The following is a 20,381-nucleotide window of genomic DNA, read 5'->3' on the forward strand; positions in this document are numbered from 1 at the left end:
TCAGTCTTCACTATGTTCCATGAGTATTCACTGTATCCCATGCTATTCTCAGGAGAATCCCAGATTCCTTAATACGGTTCAAAGAAAATACTGTACTGGATCAAAAAACAGTACTGTTATGATGAAATTACATACATGTGTGCATGCTATAGTGAAGAAGCGAAGAGAAGCCAAACAACAGAGAAAAGCTAGCCTGCTGCTGAATAGTTTGATCAATTACTTGAATAACACTCTCACATTCAAAAACATTTGCAACATAACAGTTAATATCTATTGTCCAATTGCATCAGGCCATTAATTTTGATCTCTTTGGCAAAAGATTAATTATTTGCCACAGGGATCCATTATTTACACCAAAACATTATGCAAATTACAAGCTATAAAAATAGAGCTTTATAAATAATTTCAACATCTCAAAAATGCCTCGCATTCAAGTAGTAAATGATATGTGATTTAAATGACAAATGTCCACTTCAGCGCTGCATTATGTTGGTGTAATTGTGCATACAGAATTACAGCAGGATGACATACTGGAAGTTATATATAAATACCATGAACAGTAACAAATCTAGTCTCAAATTATCTCAGGATACAACATTGACAATCCTTTGACACCTGGTAATTATTATCTTCAAACACATGAAAAGTGAGGAGAGTTGGAATTTAGAGGTGATGGTGCTTTCTCACCTTGACACTTTTTAAGGCTATTAAATAATCTAAAATGTCACCTTGTTAGTTTCTAGGTACTGTTAAAGATGGTGTTATTTAAATCACCAGCTTGCTGATATAACATGTGCGCTTTGGTTTGTGTCCAGTCACTGCTAGCAATAGAAACTGACTTTCTTTTTATTCATGACATGAGGACGTCTCTGGCTGGGCCAGCATTTATTGTCCATCCCAGAGGACGGTTAAAAGTCAACCAGATTGCCATTGGCCTGATCCAGTAAAGGTACCAGTTTCTTTCCCTAAACAACATTAGTGAAGATGATGGGTTTTTCCAACAATCGACAATGGATTCATGGTCATCATTCGACACTGATTTCCAGATGTTTTTACCAAATTCAAATTCCACCATCTGCCATGACAAGATTTGAACTTGGATGCCCAGAACATACTTGGGGTCTCTTGCTTAATAGTCCAGTGATAATGCCACTAAGCCATCAGTTCCTTGAAATCAGTAGATGTTGAGGAATGCTGGCCAAGATGCTGGCAAGCTAGTTACAATATCATCAATTACAAATTTCAGATGTAAAACCGATAGCTAACGTTAAGCTAGCTAAAGAACTGCTTAGTTTCTGCTTCAGTTCCAACGATGTTTATGCATCAAAATTAGAAACTGTTTATAAGATGATAATGCTACATACAGCATGGTGATGGAGGTTGGTTGGCTAAATTGGCTGGATGGCAGGTTTTATGTTGCAGACTAAAAACATGGGTTCGATTCCCACACTCAATGAGGTTACCATGAAGGACTCTCCTCCTCAAAGTCTTTCTTCTTTCCTCACCTGAGGCATGGTATCCCACAGGTTAAACAACCACCAGTTGTGTGTGAGAGTCTCTCTAATACAAAAGCAGCCACATGGTCTGCAAGTAGACAGGTTAATAAAGAAGGTGTTGGCATGCTTGCCTTCATTACCATGGAGTGTAGAAGTTGGGACATTGGTGAGGCCTCTTTTGAAGTACTGTGTATCGTTCTGGTCATCCTGCTATAGGAAGGATATTTTTAAAATTGGAGAGGGTGCAAGAAAGATTTACAAGGATGTTGCCAGGAATGGAGGATTTGAGTTATAAGGAGAGGCTGGACAGGCTGGGACATTTTTCATTGGTGTGTGGAAGGTTGAGGGGTAACCTTCATAAAAGGTTTATAAAATCACGAGGGGCATAGATAAGGTAAATAGCAAACATCTTTTCTGTAGGGTAGGGGAATTCAAAAATAGAAAGCATAATTTTAAGATGAAATGAGAAAGATCTAAAAGGGACCGGAGTGGAAACCTTTTACATTCAGAGAGTGGGTTCGTATGTGGAATCACCTGACAGAGGAAGTGGTAGATGCAGGTACAGTTACAACATATAAAATACATTTGGTCAGGTATATAAATAGCAATGATTTAAGGCCCATGGGCCAAATGCAGGCAAAGGGGACCAGTTTAGTTTGGGAAACTTGGTCAGCTTGGATGAGTTGGACCAAAGGGTCTGGTTCCATGCTGTATGATTCTATGATTATGGCACCTTTACTTTTTTTTAGTATAATGGTAGATACTGCAGTGCTTGTAATATATTTCATAATCAGAATAAAATGACGCTGGAATGCCTCCCTTTTCTACCTAAAATCACTTAATTGCCTTATCTTAATTTACTTTGTCTTCTCTGACATTCTCTTCAACCTTACTAGTATCCCACACCACTCATAAATATTACTATTTGCCTCCAATAAAAATTCTCACTTTTAAAACACAAGCTGTATTTAGATGTCTATTGATCATGTTCTAAGTTAATGAACAATAAAATTTACAAACTGTTATTTTTACATTTACCACAATTGTGAAACTGTGGCAAGTTAATAACTACATTCAAAGTTTGTGAGAAGATTTGTAGCTCGGGTGCTCGTTGTTGTGATTCTGTTCGCCGAGCTGGGAATTTGTGTTGCAGACATTTCGTCCCCTGTCTAGGTGACATCCTCAATGCTTGGGAGCCTCCTGTGAAGCGCTTCTGTGATCTTTCCTCCGCCATTTGTAATGGTTTGAATCTGCCGCTTCCGGTTGTCAGTTCCAGCTGTCCGCTGCAGTGGTCGGTATATTGGGTCCAGGTCGATGTGCTTATTGAATGAATCTGTGGATGAGTGCCATACCTCTAGGGATTCCCTGGCTGTTCTCTGTTTGGCTAGTCCTATAATAGTAGTGTTGTCCCAGTCGAATTCATGTTGCTTGTCATCTGCATGTGTGGCTACTAAGGATAGCTGGTCGTGTCATTTCGTGGCCACGAAATGACACGACCAGCTATCCTTAGTAGCCACACACGCAGATGACAAGCAACATGAATTCGACTGGGACAACACTACTATTATAGGACAAGCCAAACAGAGAACAGCCAGGGAATCCCTAGAGGTATGGCACTCATCCACAGATTCATTCAATAAGCACATCGACCTGGACCCAATATACCGACCACTGCAATGGACAGCTGGAACTGACAACTGGAAGCGGCAGATTCAAACCACTACAAATGGCGGAGGAAAGATCACAGAAGCGCTTCACAGGAGGCTCCCAAGTGCTGAGGATGTCACCTAGACAGGGGACGAAACGTCTGCAACACAAATTCCCAGCTCGGCGAACAGAACCACAACAATAACTACATTAAACTTCCACATGATGTAATTGTGAGAAGAATTTGGAGCACATGCAAAATACCTCAGTAAATGTATTCACTGTTTTGAATTAAGGTAATTAGTAACCTAGGCAGTGAGATTGGCTCCAACTGCAGAGAAAGCAAGTGTACTCTCTTAATCAATAATCTACATTTATTTTTGTGTACATAGCACTAGCCAACTATGGTGCATAAGTCAATAAAAAATGAATGTGTAAATAAGGTAATCCTATGCTTTAAATATAGTTTTACTTTGCCTTTGAAATGGCAACAAGCTACAGGTGATCTACTGATTATTGAATTATACTGTGATCTACATAGATCACTATCAAAGACAAAAAGGTAATGGTGACCCCTTGGAAAGGAAGCACCAATTACATTAGTGCTCAGCTGTGCAAGTGTTACAAATGGTCTTGCATATTTTTATTATTATGCTTTCAATATGTGAGTTCATATGTTGTGGTTATTCATCTAACAGATAAGTTTCAAATTTAAAATTATCAAATTATAAAAGACAAATTACTTCTTTGATGTTATGTCCCAAATGCTTTTAGTCCTGCAGAAGAATGAAAGGATTTCTTAATGAAGGTGAAATTTACTTAAGAATAGTGACCATTCACTGCTTACGATATTTAGGCTCACCATACTAAGGTTGTATATACATGTCGATAACACAAAACACCAATAAAATATAAAATATCTAAACTACGCACATACACTCTGCAGTATCCAAAATACATAATCTTAAAAAGAGAATTATAGAATGCAAACTTGAATCATAAAGGCAATTGAGGTTGTGACTGGGTAGGTACTGTGAATTGAGTTCTGAGGTTTGTTGATGATGGAAGTTCATTGAAAACTTACAAGCCCACCATCGAAAATGTGCACTAAGATGAGCATCAAGGTATCAGGAGAAATATGTCACTAATTGACTCAAACATCAGGAGAACCAGTCTAAAATTAAATTGCTAGCCAAATTAACTACAACTGAGAATGAAGAGCACAAGCCATATAACTTTGAAGGCTCAATGGCCCCCTTCTGTGCTATTACATACTATAAAAGGAAACAATAGTGCAATTTCCATAAAAACCAAAACTCTGGATGCTGTAAATCAGAAACAAACACAGAAGTTGCTGGAAAAGCTCAGCATCTGCGGAGAGAAATCAGAGTTAATGGTTCGGGTAAAGTGATCCTTCCTCGGAACTATGGAGGACCTGCTGAGCTTTTCCAGCAATTTTTATTTTTGTTTGAGAGTGTAATTTCCATGACTGAACCAAATGAATTTGCTACAGTAACAGGAGACTGTAATATTTACAGCTTTTCTGAACTTTTCTCAGTGCTTTCTCCTTTTAAGCTAATTTCAGCTGAGTCTTAGTTTTGGACCTATACCACATACAGGATACAAGATACCATAATGCATACAACCATATGGAAATGCATCTCTAATCCTGGTATGTGTAAGGAAAACAATGGCAGGATTTGAGCATCACTATTTTGTTTCTAATTCTAAACATAGAAATCAACGCAAGCAGCACAATTCTTTGCTGGATCTGAATCAAATGAGATCAGGGTAGAAAGTGGAAATGAATGGTGATGTCAGGTCAGGTATATGCATATTAATTGCAAGTTATATTCCAGATAACAGAATCAGCATTCTTATCCTAGACATCCGCAAGGAAACTTTGCTGCTGGATTTCCCCCCTCAATCCTGTGAGGATAGCTTCCATTCAGCAGAATCCTAGACAAGTCCAGCTTTGACTGAGAGTGTAGCAGTGACAGAGAATGTTGGGAGAACATAATCCAACATTCTGAAATGCATTGGTGTCTTATTGATGTCATATCTTAGCTAACACTTTATCTAAAATTTGACTCAAACCCTGATTAACAATGACCCTTATTTTGTTTACTACATTTTCTTCTTCTTATGGGTAGGAAATAAGTTTATTGTGTTGTATTATGTAGTTAAAGGATGTTTTCTCAACTTCCATCATGCATGTTTTTGTGCTTATTAACCAAATAAATCTATATTTGCATCAAATATTCCCAGGTCTAGTACACTAAGGCACAGAATACAGCTCACAATTGCGTTCCTACAACTTACATTTGTACTAACCACAGAAGATCCTCTTTTACAGCATCAGGGGAACTAGCTACTAACCTAAATCTACTATTTCAAATCACAATTTAAGGCTTAAACCTATGCCTTGGTTATATATCAGGGACAGGCTCCCTGCACCCCAGCATAAATGTAGGAGAAAGGCCACCTCCTCTCTGCCTCACTGTTTCAACCAACTATCATCTCCTGTTGCCCATTCAATTTAACCAATGGTACGATGAGACCCTTAAATTGGTCTTAATTCCACCTAAGGGCCTCAAGCAGGCACAAGTTGACAGTCCATTGGCACCCTCATTCAACAAGTGGAAAATCACAGTAAGGGTCTCTGAGTTAGGGATGGGTATGTCACTAATGGCAGGGTATCCTATTTTACCTGTGGTGGCCTGTTAAATCTATCTCCATATCTTTCAAGTTCGGGATGAATTCCATTAGCTAAGCCAAGCTAACACAGTTTAAGGTAAAATTAAGAATAAAACATTTTCTAAATCAAGAGATACAATACTTAAATCAGGGCCAGAAGTTAAGGTTTTAGCAAACTAGTAAATCATCCTAACCTAGAAATGTTTGGATCATAAATTTCATCCTTAAAAATGACACATTAATCAACTGAGTCCAACCCTATATTCTTCAATTACCTGTACTGATTCTGGATCTATTGGGGTTGTTAAGAGTTGAACATAAAGTTATTCCCATCATGGAAACCAATTTTGACACAAATACTTGTTCCTCCAAGGCCATCATTTTCTATTTTTAAAAGATGTGCATCTCATTATTCAAAATTGAATTACAGTATTGAAATTTGTGAAATAAGTGTTTATGATAAAAATTTAAATCAATAATTAAAAATCCATTCACTGAAAACATAGCTTTCTACTAGCCTTGCATTCCTATCTACATGTTTCTATTTTTGACTGAAGTCAAAAACTTGAGACAGAAGTGAACTCCTAGCATATTTTTAATTTTAAAAAAAATCATTTGGATGTGCCAAAAAGTAATTTGAAGAAATTTTAAGTTGTGTAGAATTACTGGCTTCAGCCCCCTAGACTATCAGTAGAGATCAATTTTGAAGTGTTCCTGTTCCCAGTAATTTAGAGTAGATTAGATTTGATTCCCTACAGTGTGGAAACAGGCCCTTCGGCCCAACCAGTCCACACCGATCCTCCAAAGAGCAACCCACCCAGACCCATTCCCCTCTGACTAATGCACCTAACACTATAGGCAATTTAGCATGGCCAATTCACCTGACCTGCACATCTTTGGATTGTGGGAGGAAACCCACGCAGACATGGGGAGAATGTGCAAACTCCATACAGGCAGTTGTCCAAGGCTGGAATCAAACCTGGGACTCTAATGCTGTGAGGCAGCAGTGCTTACCATTTCTACTGGAAAGTGCAAGTAAGAGCGTTACAGAAATTGGGCTTGGCTATTAACATTTTGTGTCACCAAAGAATGTCATAAATGCTCATTATGTAGACTCACATATGAAGTATGAAGCTTGTGTTATGTTTCCACAGGACTGCTGTTATTTAAGTAAACTAACTCAAATCAGAAATTAAATGACAAAACCCACTACAGGGTGCCTTTTTCATTGTTAGCATCTTCCAGCATGAATTAATTGTATTAAAAATTGGTTAGACAATATCTTTCCCTCTGAAGCAGAATTGGCAGCTATTTACAATATTATCACACAGGTGATCCTACTTCTGAAATCAATATGATTAAATTTTAAGTGTCTTGTTGACATAATTTTGGCCTGGTCCTTTAAATCAGCTATAATATGTTAAGCAATTTAAAAGACAGCTTCAGACAAAACCTTCCCCTAGGCTAACCTTAATTCAAATGCTTCAAATTTAATCAACTGTCCCCAAAGCAAAGAAATAAAAATCAAGCTATTTTCAAACAACAACTGATGGTTCAGTTATTTGTACGACAGCTGGTTATTTTTAAAATGTAGTCTGCATTCCTTCAGATGCAGGAATGCTGATAATTATTTTGGATATATCCAAACAGCTGTAGCTATATTTTCTTTTAAGGGATAATATAGAAAGATTTTTAATGTAAATCTGCATGTAAATACAATTACTTTGAAAGATGCATTTTTTTTTTGTAAGATGGTACGAGGATGTAAACCAAAATGAGTTCTGAAGATTTTGAGCTCAAAAGATAAGGGTGCACTTTTATGGAAGCATAGGATTATGATGTTGCTAAAAATAAAGAACAGAAAGATTTCTCTGTTTGTTCTCCAGGAACACAGCTGAAACTGTTCCCATCTTTAAAAAAGATAAGAAATTTTGACTAGTCAACAAGGGGAATGTAATATTTAGGGCCGGAAAAGATTTAAAAGCAATAGAAAATTATTCCACTGTTATGTCAATTATTAATAAAAGGCTGATGGACTGTGAGATTGCACAGATTAAATTTATCTCACTTTTAGATAAATATTACATGAATTGGACTTCTCCACTATTGAAGGACACTTTTATTGCTAACTCAGCTTCAGTGTTTCAACAGATGCTATGGATCCAAGGTGTTTGCTTCTCTTAAATGAGAAGAGGCCAAAATACAGCTCCTATGTTACCCAAGCAAGTTTCTTTGACTTTCAACATGATGGTGGTATCACGTCTAGGTAAAGTAGCTATTTACTGACAGTGCATTCAGCATGCAGAAACATCTTTGCCCACATGAGAAATTTCAAGGAAACCAAACCAGCAGCTTGCAAGACATAGCTTTGAAATTAACAAACAAATCTGCAGCAGGTTTGCCACTTTCAACAAAACTGATGAATAAGCAGGCAATAATGCCAAGTGAGCAGTGACACCCAGAAAAGAACAGTAATGGTGGATAAGTGAACCAGAAAATTTTATTATGGCTAAAAGTTCAGATGATAGTGGCTTTGAAAGTGTGAATTGTTGCTGATTTTGATTAGGAGTTCTAACTGTTAATAATGATGAAACTCTGAGGTGTAAGTGGTATTTAATTGGATTCATTTTCAGAGAGTGAAGTGGTAAGCTATAAATAAGAGAGAAATATACATATTTTAGAACAAAATGCATTGTGCACCACTCTGAAAATACCTGTGCATACACCTAGTAGTATATTAAATACAGTCACTTTTACCATTCAGAGGGTGCAGTTATGTTGTCCCCATACTGATGGAAACCTTCTCTTGACTTTGTCCAACTGCATTCTGAATACAGACACTAGGTGTCACTCTTCCATATCTCAATTTATAACTTAAAATGGTCTGAATTCTAACTGGTCTTGTCAGAAAACATTTCCTTTTCAATTTTGGAAAACTATTGGTTATTCTTTATTTAAGCATATCTACTGCCTCACTTTGTTCATCTTGAAATCTTAATCTTCCAAATGGAATATCGGAAGAAAATACTTTGAGTATATTAAATCTTCATTTTAATCTTCATTGTCATTCATTAAGATTCAACTCTTCCTCCAGGAAGCATGACCAAAGGTAGAATCCAACAATTTCCTTTCATATTCAATGGCATTACCAGCACTGAACCTCCTACTATTAACATCCAAGACAGTTACCATTCACCAGAAATTGGACCAGCTACAGGAACAGATTTGACCTGGGAATTCTGTGGCAACTAACACATTTCATATTTCCCAAAGCCTGTCTACAATCGTCAAGGCACAAATCAGTAGCATTGTGGAATACTGTCAACTTGCTAGGAGAATCCAGTTTAAAAATCACTCAAGAAGCTTGACAGTATCCTGGACGAAGCTCACTTCATTGGCACTGCATCTTTCCTTAATACACTAACCTTTTCCACCACAAAAACACAGCACCAGCATCTACCATCTTGAAGATGAGCTATATCAACTCACCAAGGCTCCTTCAGCAGTATCTTGTAAACCTGCAACCTTGACAATCTGGACGGAAAAGAGCAGTCAATGAATGGAACGACACCACCTGCAAAATCCCTCCCGGTCACACTCCATCCTGACTTAGAACTAAATCTGCCATGCCTTCACTATCACTGAATTAAAAACTTAGAACTCCCCTCCTAAACAGTGGATTACCAACACTATAAGGATTGCAGCTGTTCAAAACAGTGCTCAGCACCATCTTCTTGACAGCTGTTGGGAATGATAAAAAAAACTTTACCATAGTGCTCACATCCCACGAAAGAATCAAAATGAAAAAGAGATTTGATTGCTGTGTCTAGTGCCAGCAACTATGAACAACTTTCACACACTCTTTTGTCCTCTGGTCATTTTTTGACATGCTTCAGAAGTTTCTGTAATTTCCCAAGCAGAACAACCCCAAATCCCTTCCACACTGTAAATTTGGTGATCCATTTCTCTTCTTCTTTTAGTTTGGAATGACTTGTCACCCTATTTAAAATGGTCTGAAAGTTTGGCTTGTCTTAGGTATTTGTTTACCTTACAGTAAAAGTTCAGAGACATTCTAATTGCGTTAAATTGAGGTGTGTGTAGAGAAATTTTCCTGAATCAGTCCGTTCAAGTTCTTTTCACACCTGAGTCCTGGGGCAGGTCTTCTATGGTCCCAAAAGGGACCGCGTTGGGAGTGTCTCCTTCATTCCCAATGCCAGTTCACTTCATTACCATGGATAAGGAAGCAGGTTGTGACCCATTGCCTACTTGGTTATGTGTTGAACCTGACAAAATTGGTGAGATTCTCAATGATTACTTTGCATCAGTGTTCACTAAAGAGAGGCACATGATGAATGTTGAAATCAGAGATAGAAGTTTGTTTACTCTGGATCACGTTGACATAAGGAGAGAGGATATGTTGTGTAAACTAAAGGATATTAAGGTGGACAAATCCCCAGGGTCGTATGGGATCTATCCCAGGTTAACTAATGGAGAAAATGAAGTTGAAGTCACATGGTGTGCAGGGTGTTCTAGCTAGGTGGATAAAGAACTGGTTGAGCAACAGGAGGCAGAGAGTAGTAGTTGAAGGGAGTTTTTCGAAATAGAGAAAAGTGACCAGTGGTGTTCCACAGGGATCAGTAATGGGGCCACTGTTGTTTGTGATATACATAAATGATCTGGAAGAGGGCATTGGTGACATGATCAATTTACAGATGACACGAAGATTGGTGGAGTAGCAGAAAGCATAGGGGACTGTCAAAGAATACAGGAGAATATAGATAGACTGGAGAGTTGGGCGGAGAAGTGGCAGATGGAGATCAATTCAGGCAAATGTGAGGTGATGCATTTTGGGAAGTCTAATTCTGGAGGAAACTGTACTGTAAACAGAAGAGCCTTGGGAAAAGTTGATGAGCAGAGAGATCTGGGAGTTCAGGTCCATTGTACCCTGAAGGTGGCTGCACAGGTGGATAGAGTGGTTAAGAAGGCATATGGTATGCTTGCCTTCATCGGAAGGGGTATTGAGTATAAGAGCTGGCAGGTCATGTTAAAATTGTATAAGACTTTGGTTCGGCTGCATTTAGAATATTGTGTACAGTCCTGGTCGCCACATTACCAAAAGGATGTGGACACTTTGGAGAGGGTGCAGAGAAGGTTTACGAGGATGTTGCCTGGTATGGAAGGTGCTAGCTATGAAGAGAGGTTGAGTAGGTTAGGATTGTTTTCATTAGAAAAAAGGAGATTGAGGAGGGACCTGATTGGGGTCTACAAATTCATGAAGGGTATGAGCTGAAAATGTGTTGCTTGAAGAAGGGCTGATGCCCAAAACGTTGATTCTCCTGTTCCTTGGATGCTGCCTGACCTGCTGCACTTTTCCAGCAACACATTTTCAGCTCTGATCTCCAGCATCTGCAGTCCTCACTTTCTCCTCATGAAGGGTATGGACAAGGTGGATAGAGATAAGCTTTTTCCCAGGGTGAGGGATTCCATAATGAGAGGTCACGTGTTCAAGGTGAGAGGTGAAAAGTCTAAGGGGGATACATGTGGAAAGTACTTTACACAGAGGGTGGTAGGTACCTGGAACGTGTTGCCAGCAGAGGCAGGCACGGTAGATTCATTTAAGGTGCATCTGGACACACGCATGAGGAGGTGGGGACCAGAGGGACACAGATCCTTAGGAAATGGATGATAGGTTTAGATGGTGGAACAACTAATACTCGGAACATCAACTCTCCTGGTCCTCGAATGCTGCCTGACCTGCTGTGCTTTTCCTGCACCACACTTTTTGACTCTGATCTCCAGCATCTGCAGTCCTCACTTTCTCCATCCTGGGAACAAGTCTGGTGAAGCTTCGCATAATCACTCTGGCAATAATATCCTTCCTCAGGTAAGGAGATTGAGCTGCACATAGTGCTCCACACATTGATATATATTGTGAACAACTAGATTCCAAGCATCAGGCAGCCACACTCACACAGAATATCACGGAAATTTAGCAACTACTGTCAATGATCCAACATGGTGACTCAGCAGTTAGCACTGTTGCCTCACAACGCCAGAAACCCAGGTTCGATTTCAGCTTTAGGTGACTGTCTGTATGGAGTTTGCACATTCTCCCCATGTCTGTGTGGGTTTCCTCCAGGTGCTCCGGTTTCCTCCCACAGTCCAAAGATGTGCAGGTCAGGTGAATTGGCCATGCTAAATTGTCCATAGTGTTAGGTGCATTAGCCAGAGGGAAATGAGTCTGGATGGGTTACTCTTCAGAGGATTGGTGTGGACTTGTTGGGCCGAAGGGCCTGTTCCCACACTGTAGGGAATCTAATCTAATCTTCTTTCCAGAGGATATAATGTTGGAGCATTCAAACTGCAAGCAATGGGATTTTTTTGCATTGACAGAAACTTTCACTATTAGACTGTTAATCTTTAACTGTTAAACGTTCCTGGGAAAGGTGCATGTTATTAAAAGTGTTTTTTTTTAAATGGAATATTAGCTCATTACCACCAATAAACAACCTCACTGACATGGAAACATTGATGGAATAGAAAACCTCTCCATTATGATCCACAAAGTCCATAAATTTTTAAAATAATATACTTTTGAAAGTTTATCTTTATTTTGGCTTCCATATTATTCCAATCATACTCAATCATTTCACCATCTGAAATTTTTAGTTTAAAGAGATTCAGTGCTTTTAACTTCTTGGTTTGCTGTCTGTATCAATATAATGGGGGAGGTGATGGCCTAGTGGTATTATTGCTGGTCTATTAATCCAAAGACCCAGATGCTATGGGGACCCAGGTTCAAATCCCACCATGGCAAATAGTGGAATTTGAATTCAATAAATATTAGGAATTAAGAATCAACTGACAACCATGTGCCAATGATTGGAAAAACTCATCTGGTTCACTAATGCCCTTTAGGGAAGGAAACTACCTCCTTACCTGATCTGGCCTACATGTGACTCCAGACCACAGCAATATGGTTGACTCTTACCACTTTCTGGGCAATTAGGGATAGGCAATAAATGATGCCTAGCCAGTGATGCCCTCATCCCATGAATGAATGAAGAAAAAACAATATTCAAAAGTGAAATTGCTGCTACTTAATTTGTTGGCAGAATCACTGCCTCAGGCTTGGATATCCCCTTAAGTTAGCACCTGTTTTAAATTGTTGACATGAAAGGGGAAGTCTGTATCATACAGAATGTTAGATCTGTCTGAACAGCTTTCTTCAAAGAAAATGCTGAACACTGCTGTTGTTGCCACTAACCTGAAAGTCCAGATTGCTACACTTACAAATTCTGGTTCTAAGTAATTTGGACTATCACAACTCAACTTGTGGTTGAAAGTTGCCCATGAAGAAAACAGCAGGTTTTGGCCGAGTCTATTTGTTCACTATGATCAACCCTGCTTATTGAGATGGTGATCTATAGTAAATCATCACCACTCTCCCTCAACCTGCTCCAAAACTGTTTTATCAATCTCCAGCTAGAATAGCTTCGCCTTCCACAAAATCTATTTCCCCTGCCTTTCCAGAACTTAGCATTTCATAGAATACACCTTTCCTTTCTAGCTATTCCATTTTCTCTAATGTTCTACACTTTTTTTTAATATATATGTCAGTTTACATCTTCTGGAATAAATTATGCCTTTGTTATACTGATGTTCTCCATTGCTACAATCTTTTCTGGTTCATCATCGTATTATGCATGTTTTTAGCATTCATGTGCATATCCCTTAATGAGAAATTCTGCCTTTTTGGTTTTCCTATTGAACTGGCTATTTCTGAAAAGGTGCAATTGGTATTATTCTTTGGATTATTAATTTCCAGTTTGCCTTTTACTGAAATGAGTTCGAATTGGTTTAAAATGGAATCTAGCCCTGCCCTCCTTTAATCTTATTTAACAACTTCCTTCCTCAGTTGTCGTATGATTCCCATTTTATTAAAATGCAATACAGTCTTCCTTATCCATTTTCTCATTCCTGGAATCAATCCCAGTTATTTACAAAAAGAAGCATTATCATCATTATCAGCACGTTGCCAGCAATTTGCTTCCTCCATTTCCTTACCATGGTATTTCAGATGCTCAGTCAATGAGGATTGGCCATCAATAAAGCAAACAGAATACTGATAGACCAGCAAGAATATAAACAAATGGTGTCACTAAAAGTAAACAATATTCTGGTCAGATCCCAGCTACGGACCTGCAACCTGCTTTGGGCATCAAAAGATAAGCAAAATATAAAGTGTAAACTCATTAGATTGAAACAAATATCAAAATAAATGCATGACAAAACTTGGGCTGTTTGGCCCTGAAAAGAAATGAAAAAGTATGCAACCTAATAGAGGTACACACAATATTAAGCAATACCAAAAGGGTATATCCAGAACATTATTTTAAAACATGCCATGTGAATCCAACTAAGTAGCATAGTGTGCACAGTATAAAGATTTTAAAAAGTGGTTGTTGTTTAACAATCCCAAACATTGAGCTATGAAAGAGCTACTATTTTGATAGGCCGGACCATCGGACTCTCTTATACTAATATTATTAATGTGTCAAATTTAGTGGTTGACTCTTAAATCATTATCTGGGATCTTGGTCCTATAATGCATGCATTTTGGTTCCCCTCAAACATTTACTAGAACTGGTATTTTGCAGCAACACATGTAAATATCTTCCTGCCACTGCAAGGCAGCAAATTAGAGCAAAACTCGAGTAATTTGTATTGATTATCTGACCTCACTGACTGGACTACTTAAAATTAGTTAAACAGCATCAGGTACGCATATTCACACAGCAAAGTGTGAAACAAAATTATCACTAGATTGTCTGTCTGTAATGTTGTTGATCTATAACACAAATAATAGCATTCTCAGAATGTAGAACATCAAATAATACCATTAGGATCAAGGAATACTGATATATAGATTAGAATCTCTAACATTTACCAAGTATTCTTTATAATGAAGTACAAAAAAATCCCTTTCACATTTATGTTATAAATTTACTTTTTGAGGAAAAGACAGAATATTGACAAGTGAAGGCTGAAATGCAGGATCAAATTCACTTTTTTGATGTTCCATAGATTTTAGGTCAACCAAAATTCCTGAACACTACATCAGCCAGTTATTAGATTTAGACATTTCACTTGGTAGTACAGAACTTGTATATTGCTGAACAGAGAGGCATGAGGAAAAGCTTCAGCAATATAAATTTCCCTTTTCAGCAACATGTAGACATTTGTTTCAAATATATCAAATATTATTGAATGTGTACATCATTAGAAATACACAATTTTATGATCAGTTCACAACAGCTTAGTCTAAATCATGGAAAAGAACCAAAGCCATGCCCATAAAAAAACATGTACCATCTTACACCAGAGGCAAGCTGATGAACAACAATGATTTATTTTACGTATTTTTATGTGCACTTTGCTTGAGTGTCATTAACCTGATGCATTAACTGAAGACATGTAAATGTAACTGCAATTACCAACCATTCCACTTCATCAGAAACAAACAAAATAAAACTTGTTGGCAGGGTCATTCCATAGAACATTACTGAATCAACTTATTAATCAGACCACTCATTCTCGTCCAGTTCTGAGTCATCATCAGATTCGCTGTATTCCACTGCAATCCGACGGGACAGAATGGTTGCTACATCATTCCCAACGGGCTCCTTTTTTGCTTCTTGCTCTCGTTGTTCTTGTACTTTTCGAAGCTGAATTCCTGCAACACGTAATTCATTCTGATTACAAGGCTTCAGTCCACAATTTTAAATTCAGCAAATTTAAATGCACAAAAAGTACATTAATTTTTTTTTTAAAGTATAAACTTAATAACGATTGATAATTATAAAAAAAGGAGTGAAAATGATACTGAATTTGAATTATGAGGAAACGTTAAAGAAGATAGGTTTGTTTTGTTAGGAGTGCCCCTTGAGATTTTCATTCAGGCAGATTATTCACTAAGGTGAAGGGTTCAATTAGTAAAGAAGAAGTTAAATATAAAAATAAATTAGGAAAAAAAAATAGATTGGGGAAACTGTTGGCATAACATTTGCAAGAGAATTGCAAAATAAAATGCTTAGCAAGGTCTTTTTATAGATAATATAAATGAGCTCAAATGTAATGTAGCCTTTTTCTAAGCCCTTCAACACAAACAGCTTGACTGATATAGTAAGAAAGCAGTCAAATGAAACAAAATGAAACAAACCTGTTGAGTCTGTTCCTAAAAATTGACAAACTGTTATAATCTGTTAATAAAGCAAGATTACACAACCACATATCTGAATTCATGGTCTTCCAAATCAGATGACAGCCTGAGTCAAATTCAATATAAGCAAACCAAAGGTTTGATCAATAAGTATCTATTCTATATGAAATGAACCAGGCATCTTTTTCTCCTGTTGCAGACTGGTTTGAAGGTGTTCATCTTTAACTCCAACCAGAAATATGCTTCTGATGGGGACAAACTGCTCTCAAACCCAACTGGTCAAATTGGCCAGGAGAACTGTCCAACAGTTCAAATAAAATCAATTTCTCACAGGTCCTCAAGGTTAAGAAGGACATACATCTGTGCTGACATAGAAGGACTGAACTGTCAGATTGAATAATGCCGCGGTGCCTTCTTTAGTAATTTAGCCCAAATTCACAACCTAAGCTAAAACATTAAAATTGAAACAGAAATAAAGCAAAGCCAAGAATGTCAAAGTTAATAGTTACATTGAGCGGTGCTTTTTAAAAAAAGAACTATCCAGCTGTGTTAAAATACCAAACGATGTATGGCTTATACAGTAGCCATGGCCTGTGAGAGAAATATTTTTTAACCAATAATCAACTTAGCCCACCATAACTTAATATATCTGAAATGAAATACCACTCACCTCTTCGAATAGCAGCCAGCAAGTCACTTCGAGCATCACTAATTGGCATCAGAGTTGCTTGGGCTTTCTTTATTTCAATTGCAGTGGGTGGTGAAGCAGAGTGCAGCGGAGATGGGGCTAGAAGGGGTGGACCAGGTGGAGGAGGAGGGGGGGCAGCAGGGGGACCAGGAGGGGGTGGTGTATAAGACAATGGAGGTGCAGGCGGGGGAGGGGAAGGGGTATACGTGCGGCCCACTGCTGCCACTGAACTGACTGCAAGAGGTGGAGGTGCAGAAATTGGACTGTCAAATGCTGTTTGTGCTGAAGGGATGAGGGGAGGGGGTGGTGGAGGAGGAGCAGGAGCAGGTGGTGTATAGTACTCTGCCAACTGCACTGGCTGTGCACTGTAAAACCAAACAGTAAAAGTATTAGTCAACACTTACTTGACAGCAAAATATCAGAGAAAATGGAATAAACTGAGAAAATTACAATGAAGTGAAAGCTGGGAAGTGATTGCTGGGCCTCTTGCTGAGATATTTGTATCATTGATAGTCGCAGGTGTGGTGCTGGAAGACTGGAGGTTGGCAAATGAGGTGCCACTGTTTAAGGGTGGTAAGGACAAGCCAGGGAACTATAGACCAGTGAGCCTGACATCGCTGGTGGGCAAGTTGTTGGCAACTTGAGAATCCTGAGGGACAGGACGTACATGTATTTGGAAAGGCAAGGTCTGATTAGGGATAGTCAAAATGCTTTATGCCTGGGAAATCATGTCTCACAAACTTGACTGAGTGTTTTAAAGAAGTAATAAAGAAGACTGATGAGGGCAGAGCAGTAGGTGTGATCTATATGGACTTTAGTGAGGCATTCAACAAGGTTCCCCATGGGAGACTGATCAGCAAGGTTAGATCTCATAGAATACAGGGAGAACTAGTCATTTGGATACAGAACTGACTCAAAGATAGAAGACAGAAGGTGGTGGTGGAGGGTTGTTTTTCAGACTGGAGGCCTGTGACCAGTAGAATGGCATAAATCAGTTCGGGGACAATTCTGATAAGAGAAAGAATTGAGGAATGTAATACGAAAGCAACTAATGGGATTAATCTACATATGTGCGAATATGAGCTGAAGAAATCTGGGTGTAGAAATTCAGGCACACCCATTTTTGAGATTGACAAAGCGCAGAGATCAAAACCTGTGTTTAAATAGTAAGCTCCAAGGCACCATGATTTTGGTCTTTGGTCTCATTTTCATGGAGCTAGCAACGCACAGAGTAATAGGCAGCTCAGTAGTGAACCATGATTATTTAAGGTACTAGAATCTCAGGGGGAAGAGCAAACAACTCAGGTGACCAAGTAGCTGTGATCAGCGTAATAAGGGTGGTACTACTAGTGATCAGATAGTGAATGTGGTGGCAGTTGGTATGGAAAATCCAATGGGCAATCAAAGTCTATTGGGTGGGCATCAGTGTCCATCAAGAGAAAATATGTATCAATGTATTTATAGGAAGGTGAGGACTGAGGGTGGAGTAGACCACTTTTTTAAATGTAGAGTCAAGGGGAAACACTATTCTGGCTTATAATTGAACAAGTCTGTGCTTCCTGCTTTGAATATTGCAGAATAAAGAGATTGTTCAGTTTGAGATTTACAACTTGATGCCCTAAGTCTTAGCACAACACAAAAGGCACTGGCAGACATTTTTACAAGTATAGGCCATCTTTAATTGATCCAAATATATTTCCCATGGAATGGTCCATGTTTAACTAGACTGGGGCAGAACCTTGTAGTTGGGAAAATATAGTTTAATTCTTCTCGGGATCTCCTCCTGGCTTGGTAAATACTATAAACTATCATCCTCATTCAATGTGAAATTCTCATTGATAAACATCAAGCAAACGCAACAGTCCAAAGTATAATCTTCCCTTTCTAGTGCTTAGTGAATCACATTTCCCTTGTATTAATCCCTACAATCCAATATTAAATATTCAGCACAATCTTGTTTACCTGTAGTCTTTAACTAGCTGGGGTCTTGGTCCATTCAGTGTAGCTTCAGTAGGCTGTGTTAGATGGGGCTGCTGTGGTCTGGTGAGTGAGCCTTGCCGAACATTTGTGGCAGGTAGTCTGTATGCACGATCCTGTGCCTGGGTTACAGCTGACAAGACCTCTTTGTTATCAGGTACTACATAGGAAACGGAGGTGGCTGACTGTTGAACTGGATGATTGGGGCTAGCAGGATACGAAAGCTCTCCAACATCAGATACATAAGACCTGTAGAGAATATAAATACAAGAAAATGCTATGTTCTTGAGAATTGTGGGGGAATAAAACAACTGAACTGCTGAGTTTTATAGGTGCAGGACTTGATCCTTGTTGGTCGCGATGAAATCCATGTGATTTTGTCACAGTCACTTTTATCCGCATTGTTATAGCAAAGACCCAGCAGCTCACGCACTGATCTCTGATTCGCTGCAAAGAGGCCACAGGCAGCTTGGAGGATTAGCAGTGTTGCTTGTCAATCACAGTATAGTATTTTGCTTCTCTTAAAGACAGGCTACATCATAAAGGGAAGTTGGACATAAATATTGCTGTAGTGCAATTAATTGCAGGTGAATTCCAGAACAGACAGGAGGATCCCAGACTGATGTTTTTATTCTTTGATGGATGCAGTGCTGCAGGCTTCGGGGATTCAGGTGGGGAGGAGCAGCATCCATGGCTCTGCAAAAGTCTGAGGGACACTGATACAGCATCTTCAGAAGGGAGTAGTAACAAATCACTCAGTGATATCAACTCCCAAAGCCTTACCCTGAGAACCTCATAACAGTGCTACCTCATGTGGGTGTGAAGGTCATGAATGCATCCTTATATGTCTTCTCCTGCCCGTCATACCACCAACACATTATCCACGTACCCAACTACCTCATCCTCACACTATTTATCAAATGCTGCTAGTGTCACAAGCATTAATCACTGCCTATGCATGTTCTCTATTCAGATCATCCATACCAGCAAAACACCATCACTGATATGTGGTTTTGTCTCTTACACAGAACAAGGCAAAGAATAGAATGGTGCACAGTAGAACTAGCAGGGTATTTCTAGTTCCTGTAAAGAACACTGAGCCAGTTGTGGCATGGCCCAAAATGCTGCTCATCACTTAGATCACGAACAACAATGGCAGGTCCATGCCTTTTTCCCCTTCTCAAATCCAGGTTCACTCTCAGCCTGCTATCAAACATTATGTGCAAGATATTCATGGTGTGACCATTGATCTCCTTCTTCCCAACTCAGTTCTAAATATCTGCTTTTCAAACAGTTGGAAATGCCTGCTTGCCCAGGAACAGCGGCTTCAAGAGGAGGAGGAGGCGAGTGTAACAGCAAGGCACGATCACTTGATGTGATACTCTCAGCCACCAGCTCAGATAACGATATTGCACAAAACCTGAACTCCAGGCTTAAGTTAGGATTACCACATTGAGACTTATCTGGGCACAAGTGGCCTGCAGCCATGCAAGTGGTAAAATGTGATTCCATTGCCAGCTTACTGGAGGGTGAAGTGGCAGATCAGTATTCCTACAAAGAACTCAGATGAGGGCTTCAATGGGGACTGGCACACAAGAGAATGCTGATGGGAATGAATACTGACTTGCTGGGTGCATTGGCCAGCCTGCTCCAG

The 20,381-nt window shown here is 39.0% G+C and overlaps 1 protein-coding gene across 9 annotated transcripts in view; it reads right to left on the reverse strand.

Moving 5' to 3' along the window:
* Window positions 1-6,677: 6,677 nt before the first annotated feature.
* The window catches only part of LOC140495973 (actin-binding protein WASF3-like), a 111,708-nt gene continuing 98,004 nt past the window's right edge, over window positions 6,678-20,381 (reverse strand). For all 9 annotated transcript variants that reach the window (XM_072595338.1, XM_072595334.1, XM_072595340.1 and 6 more), the window contains 3 exons: window positions 18,713-18,976; window positions 16,733-17,115; window positions 6,678-15,576 (listed from right to left, as the gene is read on the reverse strand). In XM_072595338.1, the coding sequence (XP_072451439.1) occupies window positions 15,419-15,576; window positions 16,733-17,115; window positions 18,713-18,976 (805 nt within the window). In that variant the 3' untranslated portion in view covers window positions 6,678-15,418. The remainder of the gene's footprint in view (window positions 15,577-16,732; window positions 17,116-18,712; window positions 18,977-20,381) is intronic.

This window comes from Chiloscyllium punctatum, chromosome 25 (assembly GCF_047496795.1).
Source record: "Chiloscyllium punctatum isolate Juve2018m chromosome 25, sChiPun1.3, whole genome shotgun sequence".
Lineage (NCBI taxonomy): Eukaryota > Metazoa > Chordata > Chondrichthyes > Orectolobiformes > Hemiscylliidae > Chiloscyllium > Chiloscyllium punctatum.